The sequence below is a fragment of the Gopherus flavomarginatus genome, chromosome 16, assembly GCF_025201925.1.
Source record: "Gopherus flavomarginatus isolate rGopFla2 chromosome 16, rGopFla2.mat.asm, whole genome shotgun sequence".
In the NCBI taxonomy this organism is placed as follows: domain Eukaryota; kingdom Metazoa; phylum Chordata; order Testudines; family Testudinidae; genus Gopherus; species Gopherus flavomarginatus.
In genome coordinates, this window is record NC_066632.1 from 19,991,448 (window position 1) to 20,009,390 (window position 17,943).

Below are 17,943 nucleotides of genomic sequence, written 5' to 3' on the forward strand. Positions count from 1 at the left end.
GCAGGGCGGGTGGAACACCAGGACTCCTGGGTTCTGTTCCCAGCTCCTATTGTTGAGAATTCAAGCAATCACTGACATTAACTTTTGCATGTCTCCCACTTTGTTCTCCTCCCTGTTTCACACCCTCCTTCCCTGGCTGTGAGGGCTAATTGTTGTTTGTGCCAGTGGGGAAGCCTGGGGGGGAGGCAGGGGCTGGAGGGCTGGGCTCCCTGCCCCACACTGACTCAGGGCGGCTGGAGTGGGATGTCAGTGGAAAGCTAATGGGGTGGTGGAGGCCTGGCGAGCGCTGGCCTCAGGGCGTTTCTCACCCTGGCCTCCTGTACTGGGATATTGTGTGAGATTTCCAAGGCTTTTGCCTAAGCAAATGTTTTGCACATTGCAGGGTCACCTCTTTCCATGAGCTCAGCCGGGCCGAAGCCGCTAGGACGTGCCCCCAGTGGCCATTCCAGGGGGGCTGGCAAGTTAGAGAGGCCACTGGGCTGGGAGCCAAGAGACCTGGCCTCTACCCTACTTCTGATGCGTGCAGTGGTGGGTGTGTAAGTGGCCCCCACGCTGCAGCTGTCCCTGGGCATCGCCCCAAACCTGGCTGGGGCAGATCCTTAGCCCCACACTACAGCTGGGAACTGAGGCCCAGAGAAATGCAGTGGCCTGCCCAGCGCACACAGGAGGCTGTTGTCTGCAATGTTGCTGTAGCAGGCTGGTCCCAGGATGAGAGAGAGGGTGGGGCACGTAATTGCTTTTGTTGGACCCACTTCTGCTGAGGCCAGGGGCCAGCCTCTGAGCTACCCAGAGCTCTTCCTCAGGTACCCGGGAGGCTGTGGCAGAGCCGAGAATCGAGCCCCGTGCAGGGCCTCAGTTTCCCTGTCTGTGACATAGGATAATGACCCCAGGGGAGCCACCAGGGATAAAGTCAAGGGGCTTTTCCTCCTCTCTGCCTCCTGCCAGCCTCTTCCTGCCTTCTGCAAAGGGCCTTTCCAGGGAGCAGCCCTGGGAGGGGCCCAGCTAGCTGCAGAACCACCCCCAGTCCCAGACACGCTTCCTTGGGGCAGGGGGGGCAGGTTCTTGCTCACTGGGGGGGGGGGGCTGCTGTTCCCCAGGAGTGTGAGTTCCCCCTTTTGTCTCTTGCATAGAAGCCCGCTATTGCTGAACTCAAGAGCCCGAAGCCGGGCCCGCCGCTCTGACCCTCCCCGGCCCATCGCCGGGGTCTCGGGCTTGCCCCCGGCCCGGCCCGCGCCAGCGGTGTCGTGTTCTCCAAAACCGCCCCATCTTCGCTCCGCGAGATCCACCCCGCAGGCAGGGGGTGGGCGCAGCCGCGGCTGGTGACTCCTCCCTTTGTGGGGGGGTGGAAACACCCTGCGGGCGCTTCCAGGAGGGGTCTCGGAGCCCTGCTCCCGCAAGGTCCTGCCTGCGCGTCGGGAGCGGGGCAGCCAGCGCGCCGGGCTCCGCCATGCCGCCCCCCGGGACCCTGCTGCCGCTGCTGCTGCTCGCCCTGCCGCCCGCCCGCGCCTTCAACCTGGACGTGGCCGAGCCGGCGCTGTTCCGCGGAGCCCCGGGCAGCCTCTTCGGCTTCGCCGTGGATTTCTACCTCCCGGAGCCCCAGAGGTGAGCGAGCGGCGGGGCCGCCCCCCAGCCCCGGGCTTCAGAGTCTTGGCACCTTGTTGAAGAACAAATTGTATCAAAGGGTCGGGGGAGAGGGGGGTGTTCGCGGCCCCCTGTGGGCGGGGGATATGGGGGGGTGGGTGTCACGGCCCCCTATTAGCGCCGGGGCGGGTGGGAGTGGGGGGATCGCGGCCCCCTGTTAGCGCCGGGGCGGGTGGGAGTGGGGGGATCGCGGCCCCCTGTTAGCTCCGGGGCGGGGGTGTTCGCGGCCCCCTGTTAGCGCCGGGGGGGGGGAATGGGGGCTTCGCGGCCCCCTGTGGGCGGGGTATATGGGGGGTCACGGCCCCCTGTTGCCCCCGTGTGTGTTGGAGGGGGGACGTTTGCTCTTAGCCCAGCTCTGACTTTCCGGGCTCTGCTCCCAGTCCCCTCGGCGGGACCCCGCCTCTTTCCGCCGGTCTGGACACGCGGCTCCGGCGCTGTTTGCACCGTTACCCGTCCGGTCCCGGCTAGTTCCTTGGAGCCCCGGCCGCGGCGCTTTGGTCCCCCCGAGCTCCCCGCCTGCATTCCTCGCGCTCCCGGGCCCGATCCCGTTCGCGGGATCCCCCCACGAGAAGGGCGCGCGTGGGGGCCCGGGGCCGGGTGGGCGACGCTGCAGCCCGAGCCCCGCGCTCCGGTGGGATCCCCCGCCCCTCGGCCCCGCACAAAACAGGCTGGGAACGGAGCGTTTCCTGTAATCGGAGCTGGGGATCGGCTCCTTCCCTTGTAACTCGGAGCAGGCGGAATTCCAGCGCTGGAGGCGCAGGGACCGGTGTGTGTGTGTGTGTGTATGCGGGGGGGCTCCCTGGGAGAGGGCAGCTGGGCGGAACATGGTTGGGCTGGGGAGGTCATTCGTGCCCCCCCCCCCCACGTGGCAGCCCCGAGGGGGGCATAGGAGCTGCGAACACTGGGGGGCTGAAGTCCCTGGCCTAGCTGCTAACACGGAGCGATGGGGGGCTGGAGGTGGCGTCTCCCGGACCAGGGCTGAACCGCCCCTGCATTTCCCCATCCCCCTCCTGAGCTGGCCCGTGGTCCACGCCCATCAGAGTGGGGGCGAATCTGTCTCCCCTGAGGTCCTGCTGGGTTGCGTGCGGAGGAAGCAACCAAGGGCTGAAGGTGCCGGGGATCGGGGCCCTCCTGCCAGTGAACGTGGCAGGGTTGAAGGCAGGACCCCTCCAGAGCAGGACTGCCGGGGAGGGGGGCAAGTGGGGCAATTTTCCCCAGGCCCCAAAGGGCCCCCCACAATAATATAGTATTCTATGGTATTGCAACTTTTTTTTAATGGAAGGGGCCCCTGAAACTGCCTTGCCCGAGGCCCCCTGAATCCTCTGGGTGGCCCTGTTCCAGAGCTCAGTCGGCTCCGGTTCATGGTGCTGTGTAATCAGGGCCCAGGGGAGTGGGTGACACTGGGTGTCTTGACACCTAGCCCTGTGGGGTGAGCCACAGCCAGAGCAGTGTTCCCAGGTTAAGGGTGTTAGGGTTTGTCTACACTGGCACTTTACGGCGCTGCTACTTTGTTGCTCAGGGGTGTGAAAAAACACCCCCCTGAGCACTGCAAGTTTCAGCGCTGTAACATGCCATTGTAGATGGTACACCAGTGCTGGGAGCTATGCCCCTCGTAGAGATGGGTTTTTTAGAGCGCTGGGAGACTCCTACACAAGTCACGTTAAAGCACTGGTGTGCTTAATGTTGCCACTGTAGACAAGCCCTTAGTCAGTTCTTCTCAACGCCAGTCAGCTCTGACTAGAACCCAGGCGTCCTGGCTCCCAGCCCCACTAGACAGGGGATAGACCTGTCCTCCTCCAGAGACAAGAACAGAACCCAGGAGTCCTGCCTCACAGCTCTGCTGCTTCAACCCTGAGACCCCACTCCCCTCCTAGAGCTGGGGAGAGAACCTAGGAGTCCTGGCTCCCAGGCCCCTGCTCTAACCCCCAGACCACACTCCCCTCCCAGAACTGGGGATAGAACCCAGGAGTCCTGCTTCGAAGATGCTGCTCCTGGGAATACCACTTATCAAAGCCCCTTTCTTTTCTGCCCTGGTGGTGCTGAGTGGGTGTGGGGCCTGGTGGCTCTGATCCAGTGGGGAGGGTGGAGTTGGGGAGAACTGTGTCCCGTGGCCTGTGGCAGGCAGCCAACCCAGGGAGGTTTCTTGTGGAGATGCCCCTTGTGAGTGTGCTCTGTTCCATTCATGGTTTCTACTTGCTCTGACTCCAGGAGCTCCCAGCACCGGTCAGGCTGAGCTTGTTAAAGCCCCAGCATGCATGAGCCAAGGGGCAGCTGAGAGGGTAAAGCCCAATCCCCCTCCCCAAAAAGGCAGTTGTTGCCATTTGATCCTATTGGCTTAACCACCCTGTCCCCTTCCCCCCACACCATCTATTGGCCAGGAAAGTGCCTCCAGCCCCTGGTTTCACTGGGCTGATTGGCCTGAGGATCTGCCCTGTCCAGCCCTGCCCTGGTGGCTCATCCCCTGTAGCAGGGGCTGGGGCTGTAAGAGCCACTTCCCCTCTTGCGTAGTGTTAACCTTCTCAGCTGCCAAGCAAACTGCTTGGAACCCACAGTGCGATTACTGGGATGGGGCATGTTGGGACACCAGGCGCAGACCTCGGGGTGCTGTCGGGGCGAGTAGCAGTCTAGCCCCCATTGTCTTCAGCCGAAATCCCTGCCCAGTGGCTGGCAGGTGTGCTGGCTATTGTGCTCTGCTCCAGAGGTGGCTGCATTAGAATGGTTCTGGGTGGGTTCCTTTTGGGCCTTGTCCCAGCATTCTGCGATGAGAGAGCAGCCCCCAGCATGACCTGAATTTGCAGGCTGCTGTGCACCTAACTCCCCGTCTGCTCATGGGGTCAGAGGGCCCAATCCAACACCCCAGCTCTGAAACAGCCAACACTCACAGGATAAAATCACATCCATCTCTGATCATTCCCAGAGACGGTGCTTGGTTCCTTAGGAGCACATGATCTGGTAGCTAAAAGTACAGTGGGCTGGGAGTCAGGACTCCTGGGTTTGTTTCTGCGTCTGGGTGGAGTGGGGTCTAGCAGGTAGATTAGAGCAGGGGGGCTGGGAGTGGTGTCTAGTGGGTTAGAGCAGGGGGCTGGGACTCAGGACTCCTGGGTTTGTTTCTGGCTCGGGGTGAGTGTGTGTCTAGTGGGTTAGAGCAGGGGGCGGGGGGTCAGGATATCTGGGTTTTGGTTTGGGTTTTGGTTCTGGCTTTGAGGAGGGGAGGGAATGGGATCTAGTGGGTAGGTTAGAGCAGGGGGCCTGGGAGTCAGGATGCCAGGGTTCTGTCCCCAGCTCAGCTCCTAACTCCCTGTGTAAATCATTCTTCTGGGCATGTTTTCCTCCTCTGTGCTGTGGGGCTATTGGTACTGGCTGAGGTAGGGGGCTGGCTGATTGTGAGGCTCAATTCCTCCTGGCTGATGCGCCTTGGGTGGCAAGCGCGTTGTCATCCTGAGGTCTGGTTTGTGGATTCCAGGGTTCTGTGATTTTTTTTTTTGGGTGGGTCCCATGTCCGGTGCAGCCAATTCTCCACCCTCTTTGTACGCAGTGCCACTGTTTCCCAACCCCCTTACAGCCAAATTGGTGCATCCTGTAATGAAACCTCACAAATGTCACTGATTTCCTTTCCTCGCTCAACACGTCATCTCTTTCCTGGCCTGGACGTCCTGGTCCCTTACGCAGCGCTGATCTGGGCACCGCCTGATACAGGGGAGGCAGAACTTTCACCTGGCTCGCTATTTTCCCCTCCTCCTGTTGAAGGGGCTGCCAGAAGCTGCCCGTGGCACTAGGTCTGGGGGAGGGTGTGGGGCTGGAAGCGACTGGCAAGGGGATGCTCTGTCCCGGGCGCTGGTTTCCAGAGAGGGGAGAGGTCTCTGGTAGCATTTCTGCTTCACAGCCCTGGGTAATTGTCCCACTTAACAGAAGAGGAAAGTGAATCACAGAGCTGGGAAGGGACTTGTTCAGGGTTACCCAGCAAGGCAGTGCCAGAGCTGGGAGCAGAACCCAGGAGTCCTGGTTCCCAGTCCTGCTTTGCTCTAACTAGAGCTCGCTGCAGAAAGCAGCAACCAGCTCTGTTAGGTCCCAGCAGCTCTGCCAGGGGAGGGTCTCTGCGTGGGGATCCCAAGAAGAGGCCTTGTCGGGCTTGGCTGCAGCAGACATTAGTGCTCCTGACAGCAGGGAACAGATTTCACAAGGTTGGTCTGCTGGATTGGCTAGGAGGCAGAACTCCTTGGTTCTGTCCCCTGCTCTGCCAGTGACCCCACCCCGTGCCTCAGTTTCCTCATCTATTATGGGGGATAATGGTACTGCCCAGTGCAGTGACATTGTGGCCTCCCAACCTTGCTGTCCTTCCTGTATTCCCTGGGGGTGGTGGCAGCAAGCAACGCACCCTGCCCCCTTGGAATGGGGGGGCATCAGCTGGCTATGCCGGGGTGGGGGGGGGTTAGCCCACAGCTCCCTGCTACAGAAAGGGGCTGCCCACTTAGCACAGCTCTGGGCACCAAAGGGTTAAATACACAACCATAAATAAGCCATTAGCTGATTGCCCAAGAGCTCTGCCTGGCCATGGGCCAGTCCATGCCAGTCAGATTTCATAATCCATGTGGCCGTCCAGCCTGACCTGCACAGCACAGGCTGCAGGACTGTGCGGGCCTAGCTCCTGCTTGAGCTAGTCCAAACGATTTAAAATGGCCAGTGATGGAGAATCCACCATTCACACTTTATTGCCAGTCTGAGCTGATCTGGCTTCAGCGGCCAGGCACTGCCGTGCGTTAGACTTTCTCTGCCAGACTGCAGAGGCCATTGTAGAGACCGGGACCGTCAGCCCTGAACCTTCTCTTTGCTAAACTCAGTACACTGAGCTCCCAGAGCCTCTCGCTTTCGGGCCCCCTAGGCAGCCCAGAAACGGGGCCCTTGTCCAGGCTCCTGCAGGGAGAGGGAGGCAGGGTCTGGGACCCCCCCCAGGCAGAAAAGGCGGGTGCAGGACCCAGCTGCAGGCAGGGTGGGGGCTCTCCTTGATCTTCCAACCCAGAGCAGCTCAGCCGGGAGCTCAGCCAATCTCTGCTCTGGTGTTCGCACCCCCTCCCACGTGGGGGGCACTTCCTGACTGACCATTACACCCCAGCAGAGCCTATTCTGAATCACTCACAGCCCCTCAGCTCCTGGCTGGAGAGCCCCTGTCTCTCTCCATGGACCATAGAGCCCCCATAGCCAGTGCTGGCCTCTCTGCTCTCTCCCAGGCAGGGTGGATACTCTGGCATCATTCCCAGCATGCCTTGCTGCCCTGCATGGTGCCCAGCTGATGGCAGCCTGCTCCTCCCCAGCACAATATGCCTCTGGACAGTGGGTTTACCTGCTGGCCCCTGCAGATGGGGAGAGCAGGTCAGTCTGCCAGCCCCTGTGGAAGAAGGGTTGGGATTACGCTCAGCTGGTAACCCACAAGGTCCCAGCTGGGGACTGGGTCAGCTGACTCAGAGCAGAGGCTGTGCGGCATCCGGGCTGGGATTCTCCTGGGAAAGCAGCATTCGCTCACACAGTGCTCTTGCTCCATGGTATGGGCCGGCTGGGAGCCAGGGCTCCGGCAACAGCCTGACTCACTGCGCGGCTTCTGCTGCCAGCCAGAGTGCACAGAGACGGGAAGAGGGAGAGACAGACAGGAAAGGGATTGCACTGGGGACCCGTGCCATGGGCAGTCCTGGCCGCTCGGCGATTCCTGTGGGCAGCAAGGAGAGAATCAGGATCCCCCTGCTCTGAAAGTCCCAGTCCCGAGAGCTGGACTAAGGGAGAATCCCACCCTAGGATGGAGTCAGGGTGAGCGGTGCCACGCCAGGCAGCGAGGGGCAGTGGCACACACAGGCACACCCGAGCGCTACAAGCCAGACTTTTCCTAAACCCAGGCAAGGCCCTGATGGCTGCATCCTGGTCAGCTCTTTCCACCCCCACATGCCGGGATCAGCAGGCCCATCCCTAGATATCACAGCCTGCTCCGCACAGCAAAGCCCAGCGGCCATGGGTCAGGAGCCCACCCCACTGGGCACACCCAAAGAGTGGAGGTGGAGGCAGGGTGCGGGGCGGGGGGCTGACAGCCACAACCCTGAGGCTGAATGAGCCAACACCAGCTCCCAATGCTGCCTCAGTCCCTGGGAAGCTCACCTCCCTGGAAGATTGGAGGTGGGGGATGTCAGGGGGACGTCACACAGGAGCTCTCTGGGGTCTCAACCCTCCCTGTGTTCTAGGGGGTGGGTGTGTATGTAAGGCAGGCCTGCACAACATGCTGCCCGTGTGGGCTCACGGGGAGTGAGTAGGCAAGTGGTGAGTGAGGGAGGGGGGCTGAAGAGGCAGGTGGGCAGTGGTGGGGGGTGAGGAGGCGAGCGAGGGTCAGTGGCTGACCTGTTCTACTGATCTGGTCTGGCTCCCATCCCCTCTCCAAGGGGTGCCTGGAGGTGCTGCCTTCCACGCCTTCCTCAGTCACACTCAGTCATTCAACAGGGCCATTGATTACAAAGGGGGGGGGAAGATCTTATTCTACTTTTAGCAAAAAGACATTTTTCTTTTACCTTAATTATACTACCTTAGGGGCCCGCAATAACTTATTACCAAGGTTCAATACCGCTGTTTCGGTGGGGCAGCGCTGGGGAAGTAGGGTTTGTTTCCGCGGGGTGGGCGGTGCTGGGGGAGATGTGTTTGAGGGGGCTTAGCAGGGCTGGGGAGGTTCGGCCCTCAGCTGTTTTCTTTGCAGTAATATGGCCCTCGCCACTTTACGAGTTGTGCAGGCCTGATGTAGGGTCTGTTCTGGGGTCAGGCTGGGCGCTGTCTAGGGTCCCACTATTCAACATGCTGCTCCCATGGCCCAGCTGGTCTAAGCTGCCCCACATGGGATCCGGACCCTCTGCCCAGGGCTTGGCTGGTCATTTGCCCTCTGGGGCTTTCCACCCTCTGCTGAGCTGCTGGCACCCCTGAGCGCTGTTGCCAATCCATGAAGCATTCTCTGGTCCCTTCCTGCCAGCTTTGTGTAGATGTAGATATTTCCCCAGTGCTGCTGGGGAGGGGAGGGGATCTGTGCCTGGGCATGAATGGGCTAATAGGCGGTAGGACTTGGAGCAGTGGAAGAGGCAGAGAGGCCAGCTGGTCTGATAAATAGTCTGGCAAGGAAGTTGGGGTAGTAGCCCCACCCAACAGGGGCTGCCTGACAGGAGAGATGTGTGCAGGGTTGCCATGATGCTCTGAGGGTGTCTGGTGTGTCTTGTGTTCACATTGATCTTCCAGCTCTCATGAATCCTCCAGCCCATCAGGGAAGGGGAGGGTGAGGGTTATCAGCCCTACTTCGGAGGGGAAACTGAGGCAGGGAGTGGCAGGGACTTTCCCAGGCTATGAGTGATTCCGTGTCAAGAGTCAGGATCAGAACCCAGGAGTCCTAACACCCGCCCCCACCATCCTGCACTAGCCCACCAGACCTCACTTCCCTCTCTCTCCTCTCCACAAATGGGAGATCAGGCCCAAAGCAGAACCATGGTTCTGGTCCTGGATCTCCTTTAAGCTGGGATCTCAGTCTCCGTGACAGGCGCCTCCCAGGGTGCTGGGTCTGGTTGGGCTGGGGCTCCCCGTGTGTCAGCATGGGCAGAGCCTGGTTCTGGTGAGTCCCATTCCAGGCGGCTGAAGCCTGGATCCTGGGCTTGGTTTGGGCTGTGGGGCAGTCCTGGGCCCCTGTAGAGCCCCATGGTGAGGACATGCCCAGGGGCGGCTCTGTGGTTTTTGCTGCTCCAAGCACGGCAGTCAGGGAGCCTTTGGCGGCGTTTCTGTGGGAGGTCTGCCCCGGTCATGCAGATTTGGTGGCGGTTCTGCAAGTGATCTGCTGGTCTCATGCCTATGGCGTACCCGCTGCTGAATTGCCACTGAAACCGCGGGACTGGCAGACCTCCTGCAGAAACGCCGCCAAAGGCTGCCAGACTGCCACCCCCTGCGGTTTGCCGCTCTAGGCATGCCCCAGGCACGCGCTTGCTGTGCTGGTGCCTGGAGCCGCCCCTGGACGTGCTGCTTGTTAGCAGGGGACATGAGCTGGTGGGCAGAGACAAGCGGGCCTGGGTAAGAGTCCAGATGGGGGGTGTAACATCCCCCCCACCCCCCAGGCTGCAGCACGGGAGCCCAGCCTGGCGCCCATGGGTCGGCTGTAGGGTCCAGGCCCTGGAACTCTGCTCCCCAAACCCAAAGGTGCTGCACAATCTGGGCCTGAGCCCCCGACCCCCCCATCTGTGGGTGCTGGGGGGCAGCTCTGTCTCTCACCCCCATGGTGCCCATACCTCCCAGTTCAGGGATCCTGCCTCTTGCCCCTTCCCACGTCCCCATCCCCTTGGCCTGCCTCTCTCCCACCAGCCCCTGGAGTGAGGATGTGGGGGCCAGCAAGAGCTTGGGCTGCCTTTGTTCTCCAGGCTAGCTCATTCCCGGGGGCGGGGGAGGGGGCTCCAGGGAAAGAAACAACAGGTGCCCCCTCCCCCTTCAGAGACATGCGGAGGGCTCAGTCCAGGCCTTTGATGGCCTAGCCCCCCTGCCCCCGCCCCCTTGCTGTGCCCAGCCTCTGCTCTGCTGGAGCTCCTGCCTTGGCCAGGCCTCCGGGGCCTTCCCCTCCTTTCCCAGTCAGGGAGGCTCAGCCCAGCTCCCCTGGCTGGGGGAGAGTGGGGGGACAGGCTCCCCAACCCCTGCCTGTCCCGAGCCGGGTTCTAGAGCCGCTGTGCTGCCTGCAGCCACCCTGGGACAGCTGGGCTGAGCCCGCCGCAGGCTGCGGGGCAGGAGGGGCTGCGTCCCCCAACACACTGCCACAAAGGTTCTGGCGCCCGTGGGTCGCCCTCTGTAACTTCCCCAAAGCCACTGCTGGGGGCCTCTGGCTGCTCTTTGAGAGGGTTTTACTCTGAGGGGGGTGGGTCTCCGTCCAGGTCCAATTCCCCCCGGGACCTGCAGAGCTGGTAGGGCTGGCGCCTGGGTGGACTTGTGGCATCCTGGGCCAGGAAAGGCAACAGAGGCCCCTCCCCTTCCCTTCTCAGCTTTGGTTCATTTTGTCACCTGTTGTCTCTCCCCCGGCTCCCCAAACCCCCATCTGTCTCAATCCTGCTGTACCCTGTCTGCCCTGTGCATTGCAAACCCTCGGGCAGGGACTGTCTGTGCAGCCCTTGGCACCATAACCCCGGTGCTGATAGCAATGCCAGGCAGCGTGTGTGCAGACTTGGGCACGTCCCTTTCGCTCCTTGGGTGACAAACGTTCTCTACGTGCATCACCTCAATTTGCTGCTTCCTGGTTACTGCGTGAGGCCCTGATCTGGAGGCTGGGGGGGTTAGGACTGAAGGGCATTGGCAGGGCTGTATTTTCGTAGCCAGCACAGGAACTCTGTCATGGGGCGGGATCCCTGTTGGCAGACTGACCAGCTCCTGCGCTACCTGCCTTGGCTCCGTGCGGGAGGGACCCATGTAAAGCACAGGAGGGCGTGGCAGGGCCTGTGGTCCGAGTGCTGCCAGGAGCTCTGCTGGGCCCTGCCCTGTCTTGGAGGGACTAGCTGAGGGTGCAGCATGTGGCAGGGACACAGGGGAGAGTGGCTGGGGTGGGCTGGGCCTGGTTAGCTGCTGTGGACGGGAGCTGTTCTCCAGGGGCTGAGGGTCCTGTTTGCAGCATGCCCAGGAAGGCTCAGTCCGCTGTGGCCTGGTCTCCCTGCCAGCCCCGTGACCCGTTGTGGGAGCAGTGGGGGAGCTGTCTGCCCAGGGTGATGCCTTCCCCAAAGTCCCTGTCCCACCTCTGCCCCCTCCCTGCCCCTATTGGACTCCTTCCCCAAATCCGCACCCCGGCCCTGCCTCTTCCCCGCCTCCTCCCCGAGCATGCTGCATTCCCGCTCTTCCCCCCTCCCTCCCTCACCTTGTTACGCCACGATACAGCTGTTTTGCGGCAGCAAGCGCTGGGCGGAGAAGCAGGGACGCGGCGTGCTCCAGGGAGGAGGCAGAGGTGAGGTGAGCTGGGGCGGCGGTCGGGGTGCTTCGCTGCCGGTGGGTGTAGAGCACCCACCAATTTTTCCTCGTGGGTGCTCCAGTCCTGCAGAACCCACAGAGTCGGCGCCTATGTGCCAGAGCACTCCTCATCCACATCGGGTGTGAACAGGCCAAGCTCTGGGGCTCCCTGAGGCCTCCAGCTCATCCCATGTGCCTCGGGGGACGGCAGGACTGAGTCGCACCCACTGGGATTCGAACCTTTGTCTGCTTCAAAGCAGTTCCTTAGCCCATGAGGCTGCCACGGCCTGGTTCCCAGCCTGAGGGGGAGGGGCAATGGGGCTCCAAGGCACATGGATCGAGATCTCTGCCTGTGGGGGCCAGCAGCACTGCCCAGCCCTGCACCACCCTGAGCAGAGTGTGGGTGCTGGTGCCATCGCCGCGGGGCGGGGGCAGGGCCTCGTTCTGATGTGTTCAGGTAGCCGCCTGGCTCGCTCCGTACAGGGTCCCTGCGGCCGGCAGAGGCCTGGGAGCACCAGATGAAAGAACCATCCACTGGTATCCTCAGCTGCAGGGCCCTGGGCCGGCTCCAGCTAACATCGTCTCTCCCTCCTGCCAGCACCCGGCTCAGCCTTTAACTTCAAGCGGAGCCAGGTCCCAGCTCCCCACCAGCTGAGAACTCCCGGCTCAGCCCACGCCAACAAGCGCCCTGCGCATCTGGACTCCCAGCCCCGGCCCATCCAGCGGCGCAGCTGGTGTCAGCTGCCCCTAGACTCCCTCGCTTCCCAGGATGGAGCCCAGCCGTTCCCTGCACCCTGGCTCTGGAGAGAGCCTGATGTGGGGTTGGAGGGGAGACCCAGAGTGATGCCCCCTCCACAGCCAGCATGGCAGCCCTGGTCTGGCCCAGAGAAGGGGGACAGGCTGTGCCCTGGGAGTGTGCCACCAGCAGCTGGGATTTTGCATGGGGCATTGCCACTGTGCCATGGCCCCCTGAGCTCTGCCCATCCACCTCTGTGTCCCCTCTGCGTTGGGGGACCCCATACCCCCAGATCCTAGAGGGGTCTGCTGCTCCTGGGGCCTGACTGGCAAAGGCAGGGAGCTTCCCCTGGTGCCCAGCTAGGGGGAAGAGGGAGGAGGTGTGCAGCTGTGTCTGCATCTTCTGAGTGCCTGTGTGACTCCCCACCATGCTGGGCAGATCCACACAGGCCTTGGCATTCCCGAGGGCACTGATTGCGCCCTCAGCACTGCACGGCGGCCGGGAGCCTGCTTTGTGCTCCAGGGAGCAGCCAGTTCTTGCAGACTTTTCCAGGGGAGGCCCACGCTGCTTCATTTGGCCTGAAAGTCTCTAGCTGCCCATTGTGCACGGAAAGCGCAGGAGCTGCATGTCCGTTTCCGTTCAGTATAATTATTATTACATCGCACCCAAGGGCCCAAAAGCACAGACCAGCTGTGAACTAAGCCACACAGCCGCTTGCTAGAGACTAGTAGAGGTGGGGCCAGCTCATGGGTGAGAAACTGAGGTGCAGTGAGGTGCCCAAGGCTATGGAGAGTCTGTGTCAGTCAGGGCTAGAACCCAGGAGTCCTGGCTCCTACTTCCCTTGACTCCAACCTACTAGACCCACCCACCCTCCAGAGCAGGGCTAGAACCCAGGAGTCCTGACTTCATCTCTAACCAGTAGCCCCCACTCTCACTGTGTCTCTGGTCTTGCACAATCAGATTCTTCCTTGTGAAGTGCCCTCCCTTACTCCAGGGCTGGGGCCATTAGTGAGGGAGAAGCCTGGTGCCCTGCAAGGGCTGGATGGCACCTCTGCCCTGTGGGGCGCCCTCCGGCTCCGCAGGGACTGACCTGACACTCGCTGCTGCACACAGAAGCTTGTTGCTTTTAACCCCCTTTTCTGTGCCCTAGGTGGGGGAGGCGGCAATAGTTTTTTGGGAGGCCCTCACCAGCAGCAAGTCAGTTGCCTTTTACAGACCAAACCATTCACCCCGGGAGTTGGCACTGGCCCTTCCTGGCTAGTAGCTTCCCCCTGGGATTAGGCGGACCCCCAGCCCCTGCTCCACTGAGGTGCTGCCAGCCCGCTGCAGCACCAGCCCTGTTTGTGTGGTGATGGGCCCAGAGCCCCCAGCGCTGGGGCTTTCGCGGCCAGCATGGACCCAGCCAAGCTGGACTTGCTTTCCCCTGGCTCTGGTTAGAAGGTGCTTGCCTAAGGGGAGCACCCAGCAGCCCCAGCTGAGCTCGGGGCCCCTTCGTGCCAGATGCTGCATGGACAGACACAATCCCTGCCCCAGACAGTTCACAGTCTACAGAGACAACAAGTAGGGAGGAGACAAGAAGGCTGTTTCTTCTGCGTTATTGACAGAAGCCAAGGCCCAGGTTGTAACGTGCACGAGGTCACAAAGGGAGGCCAGGCAGAGCCGGGAATTGAACCCCCATCTCCTCATCCCCTGACCCACCAGTGGTGGCTCAGCTCCTCCCACCCTCACCTGAGCCCTTGGGGAGGTGGGGGTGCATATTGGGCTGAGGTTGGTGCTGGGTGAGATGTGCTGCTGGGTGATGTAGAAGGTTGCTTGGCATCTCCTGCTGTGCTGAGCACAATGGTCTCTATCTGGCCTGTCGGCACTGGGGGCAGGTATTGCCCCAAGGGATCCCGCAGCTTCTTGGTACGAGTTCCCATGGGGAGGCTGTGGTGAGATCCCCGGGGTACAACCTGGAACTGTGGGACTGCTGTATCCCCTTAACTCTCCTGCCTGAGCTGTCTCTCACACTGCTGTGACAGTGCAGGCTCATTAATTCATTTGCCACTCTGACAAAGGGTAGTAGATCTGCAACAGCCCTTGTTAACCTGAGCTGAGATTCCCTGAGCACTTCAACCGAAATGACACCGTTAAGTAAAATATAAAACAGACATTAACTACAGAGAGACGGATTTGAAGTGATTATAAGTAGCAGGCATTGAGATCGAAGTCGGTTACCTAAGAAATAAAACTAGAAACACAGTTTAAATCAGGGATGGGGAACCTCTGGCCCATGGGCCTCATCTGGCCCTCTGCTTAATTTCATCCGGCCTGTGGCAAGTCTCCGTGCTGTGGGCTGGAAGCCCTGAGCTTCAGTGTCCCACATGGGGCTGGAGCCGAGAGCGCCAGCTCACCCTGCTGCGTGGAAGCGAGGGTGCCCCTGCAGCCACTAAGTGCAGGGGCGATCAAGAAAGCTCAGAGTCCGTGTCTGCCTACCCCTACCCACAGGCGCCACCCCTGCAGCTCCCATTGGCCGGTAACCATAGCCAATGGGAGGTGCAGGGGCGGTGCCTGCGGGCGCGGTCAGCGCACACAGCGCAGAGGCATATGGCTACAACATAGCCGCTTCTGGGAGCGGCACAGGGCCAGGGCATGAGGGGAGCCTGCCTTAGCCCTGGCACCGACCACGAGCCCATCCAGGGCCCGCACCCCAGCCCCCTTCCCCAGTCCTGAGCTCCCTCCCACATTCCAAACCCCTCGGTCCCAACCCGGAGCCCCCGCCCACACCCTGAACCTCTCATTTCTGGCCCCAACCCGGAGCCTAGGGGAAGCCCCGAGCCTCCATGCCTCCTTTCCCCACCCCACGGGGCTGCGTGTGGCCTGCGGCTGATTTTTCCTGTGGGTCAGTGGCCCCCAGTAGAATAAAGGTTCCCCACTCCGGTCTAAATTCTAACTTTAACAGACTAAGCAAGATTTGAATCAAGCAGTCTCTCACCCTAAGAGATTTTACGGCAGCTCACACGTCTCAGTACGCTGGCTGAATTCCCTTCCCAGCCTGGGACCAATCTCCCCAGTTCAAAGTCTTTGTCTTCCAGATGCTGAGATGGGGGAGGAGGGAGGCCAAGGGATGATGTCATTGTCCCTCTTTTAAACTTTCCTCCAGCTGCTAGGAAGATCCTTGCTGTGGCGTGGGGTGTGGTGTAAGGGCCCTCTCTGAGGAGTCTGGGCTGGCCATTGGGAGAGGTGTTTCCCCTTATCGGACTGCTGAGACGTGTCTGGCTGGTGCTGTTGTAAATCAGTCTCACTAGGTGCTCCTTTGTTGCCATTGAAAGGCCGGCTGCGGGTGTTCCCAGCCTCACAACATATTTCAGTAACACACACATAGCAAAACCTCATAACTTCCCATATAATGCTAGCACATTACAATCCAACAAGGTAGTAATGTTCAGTGGATCAAGTTTCAGTGATACTTCCCAAGGCAGACTTTGTACCAGACACATCACACTTAAGGCTAAGATTTTATCATGTATATTTTTAGTAAAAGTCACAGACAGGTCACAGGCAATAAAGAAAATTTAACGGAAGCTGTGACCTATCCCTGACTCACTAAAAATATCTGTGACAAAATGGGGACCTGTGGGTGCCCACACCGCCTGCAGCGGGGCAGCTGCGTGGGGGCTCGGTGCTCCAGAGGCCCCCTGCCAACAACTGGGAGCTGCCAGAGCTCCTGCTGCCTGCAGCAGCTGGGGGCTGCAGGGTACCCCTGCTGCCCACCGTTCTAGGGGTCCCCCCACCAAGAAACCACCAAGCCCAACTATTCGCATCTCTCCAAAAGTTGACAAATGGGACCAATTGTGTTCTGCATGCAAAGAGATAGATGAGGTCACAGAATATTTTACTGCTTTAGAGAGGCTGTGCACAATTCATGAGATTCCTGATGACAAGAGAATCCCCACCCTGTTTGCAAAGTTAACTGGTAAAGCTCTGGATATAGTCAATGAAATGCCAATTCAGGATGCTTTACATTACTGTAGATTCAAAGAAATAGTTTTGAAACAATTTCAGATCACCTCTGAAATGCAGAGGGTGAAATTTAGAAACCTTCAGAGGGGTGCTGGTCTGAGTAATGGGGAATATATACACAGGATGAAAGATCTGATGGGAAAAGGGGTGAGAGGAAAAGATGCTGAAATTTTTGAACAAGAGTTTGACCCTGTTGCTCAGGAGCGTTTCCTAAGCATATGTGAAGATGATGTGAAACAGTGTCTGTGGGACAACAGTATAAAAACTGAATGAGATGGCGTCTCTAGCTGATGCCTTTGAGCAGACCCAGGCATCTGTTGAGAAAGAGGATGTTTACAAGTATCTTTGGTGCTACTGTTAGACCTCATGATAAAAAAATGTGTTGTTAATGTTAAACCTGATGACAAAAACACTGGCACTGATATCAAACCTTAGAAAAAGGGTGCAATATGCATGATTTTTGGGGAAAGATCTTGCAGATGCTAGGAGTGGTAAATAAGAACTCACCCCGTGTTAAGAGGCCATATGGTAACGGTGCTTTTCTGCTAGTACCTGTAAGAAGGCTTGAAGCTTATCACAGCAGAGAAACCATAATAAACCTGGTCTGCTGCATGGAAGGGGAAACTGAGGTACATCACCTCATCGCAGGCGGTGGGGGTATGCAGTTAGGTGTTTACAAAGATGTTTAGACTGGCTGGTTTGTTCAATACCCCTTGTGTCTTCCAGCTCCTTCGTGAACCTTAGCATGTGTTCAGTCACTGGTTTTTCTTTCCCCTTGGTGTTCCCTTCAGGACAGGTTCTCAAGCCTATCGCACCTTTGGGGATTTGGTACTGCAGGGTCTGGTGAAGTAAGGATGTAGGACATTCTGCATATTGGCTGGCCCTCTGTGGAGATGTCTCCCAACCCCAGGACTGTACATATGAAAGGAATCCATCTCCCCTCTCGGGCTCACCCTGTGTTCCCCACTCCCAACACTGAGACCTCCCCCGCCCCTTTTCCTACGGGATTGGGATCTGTGCTTTCTGGCTTACAAGTGTTCACCCATTGGTCAGACACACCTTTTCCTAGCAGCTCTCCCTCAGCTGCTTTTTGTGTCTTACAAGCCTCACAGGGGCTTGCGGGCTGGGGTTGGTTTCAGCTCTGTCCCAGGCCTGGCTGGGTCCCGGCGGGTGAATCGCAGCCATGCAACTGCTCTGTGCACACCTGGATGCCCACAACAAGGGCCCATTGTCCCAGGCACTGACAAGGGTTGGCTGCAGACCCTGCAGCTGAGCATGGGGGCCCCATGGGGAGGGAGTGCGCAGAGGGCGATAGAGCTGCGTCTTCTCACAAGAGCCCTTCCGCCCTACCCCTCGAGCCACCTGGTCATTGCAGCGGTTCAGCCCTGTTTCAAAGCAGGAGTCTGGGCCCTTGTCGATGCTGCTGTCCCCCAGTGGTCTTGCTTCTCCAAACCCCAGCGAGTACCTGTGCTACTCTGGTGCAACAATTCTCTCCCCTCTCTTAAGAGCAAGTCCCTTTTTAAACAGCTCTGGTCCTTCTGCTTTCTGGTCCTGTGCCCTCCTGGCCTTATCAGGAACAGGCAGCCAGTGTTTGC

The 17,943-nt window shown here is 59.8% G+C and overlaps 1 protein-coding gene across 2 annotated transcripts in view; it reads left to right on the forward strand.

Moving 5' to 3' along the window:
• The first annotated feature begins 1,446 nt into the window (after positions 1-1,446).
• Positions 1,447-17,943, forward strand: part of ITGA5 (integrin subunit alpha 5) — a 54,480-nt gene continuing 37,983 nt past the window's right edge. For both annotated transcript variants that reach the window (XM_050925800.1, XM_050925801.1), the window contains exon 1: positions 1,447-1,602. In XM_050925800.1, coding sequence (XP_050781757.1) covers positions 1,448-1,602 — 155 coding nt within the window. In that variant the 5' untranslated portion in view covers position 1,447. The remainder of the gene's footprint in view (positions 1,603-17,943) is intronic.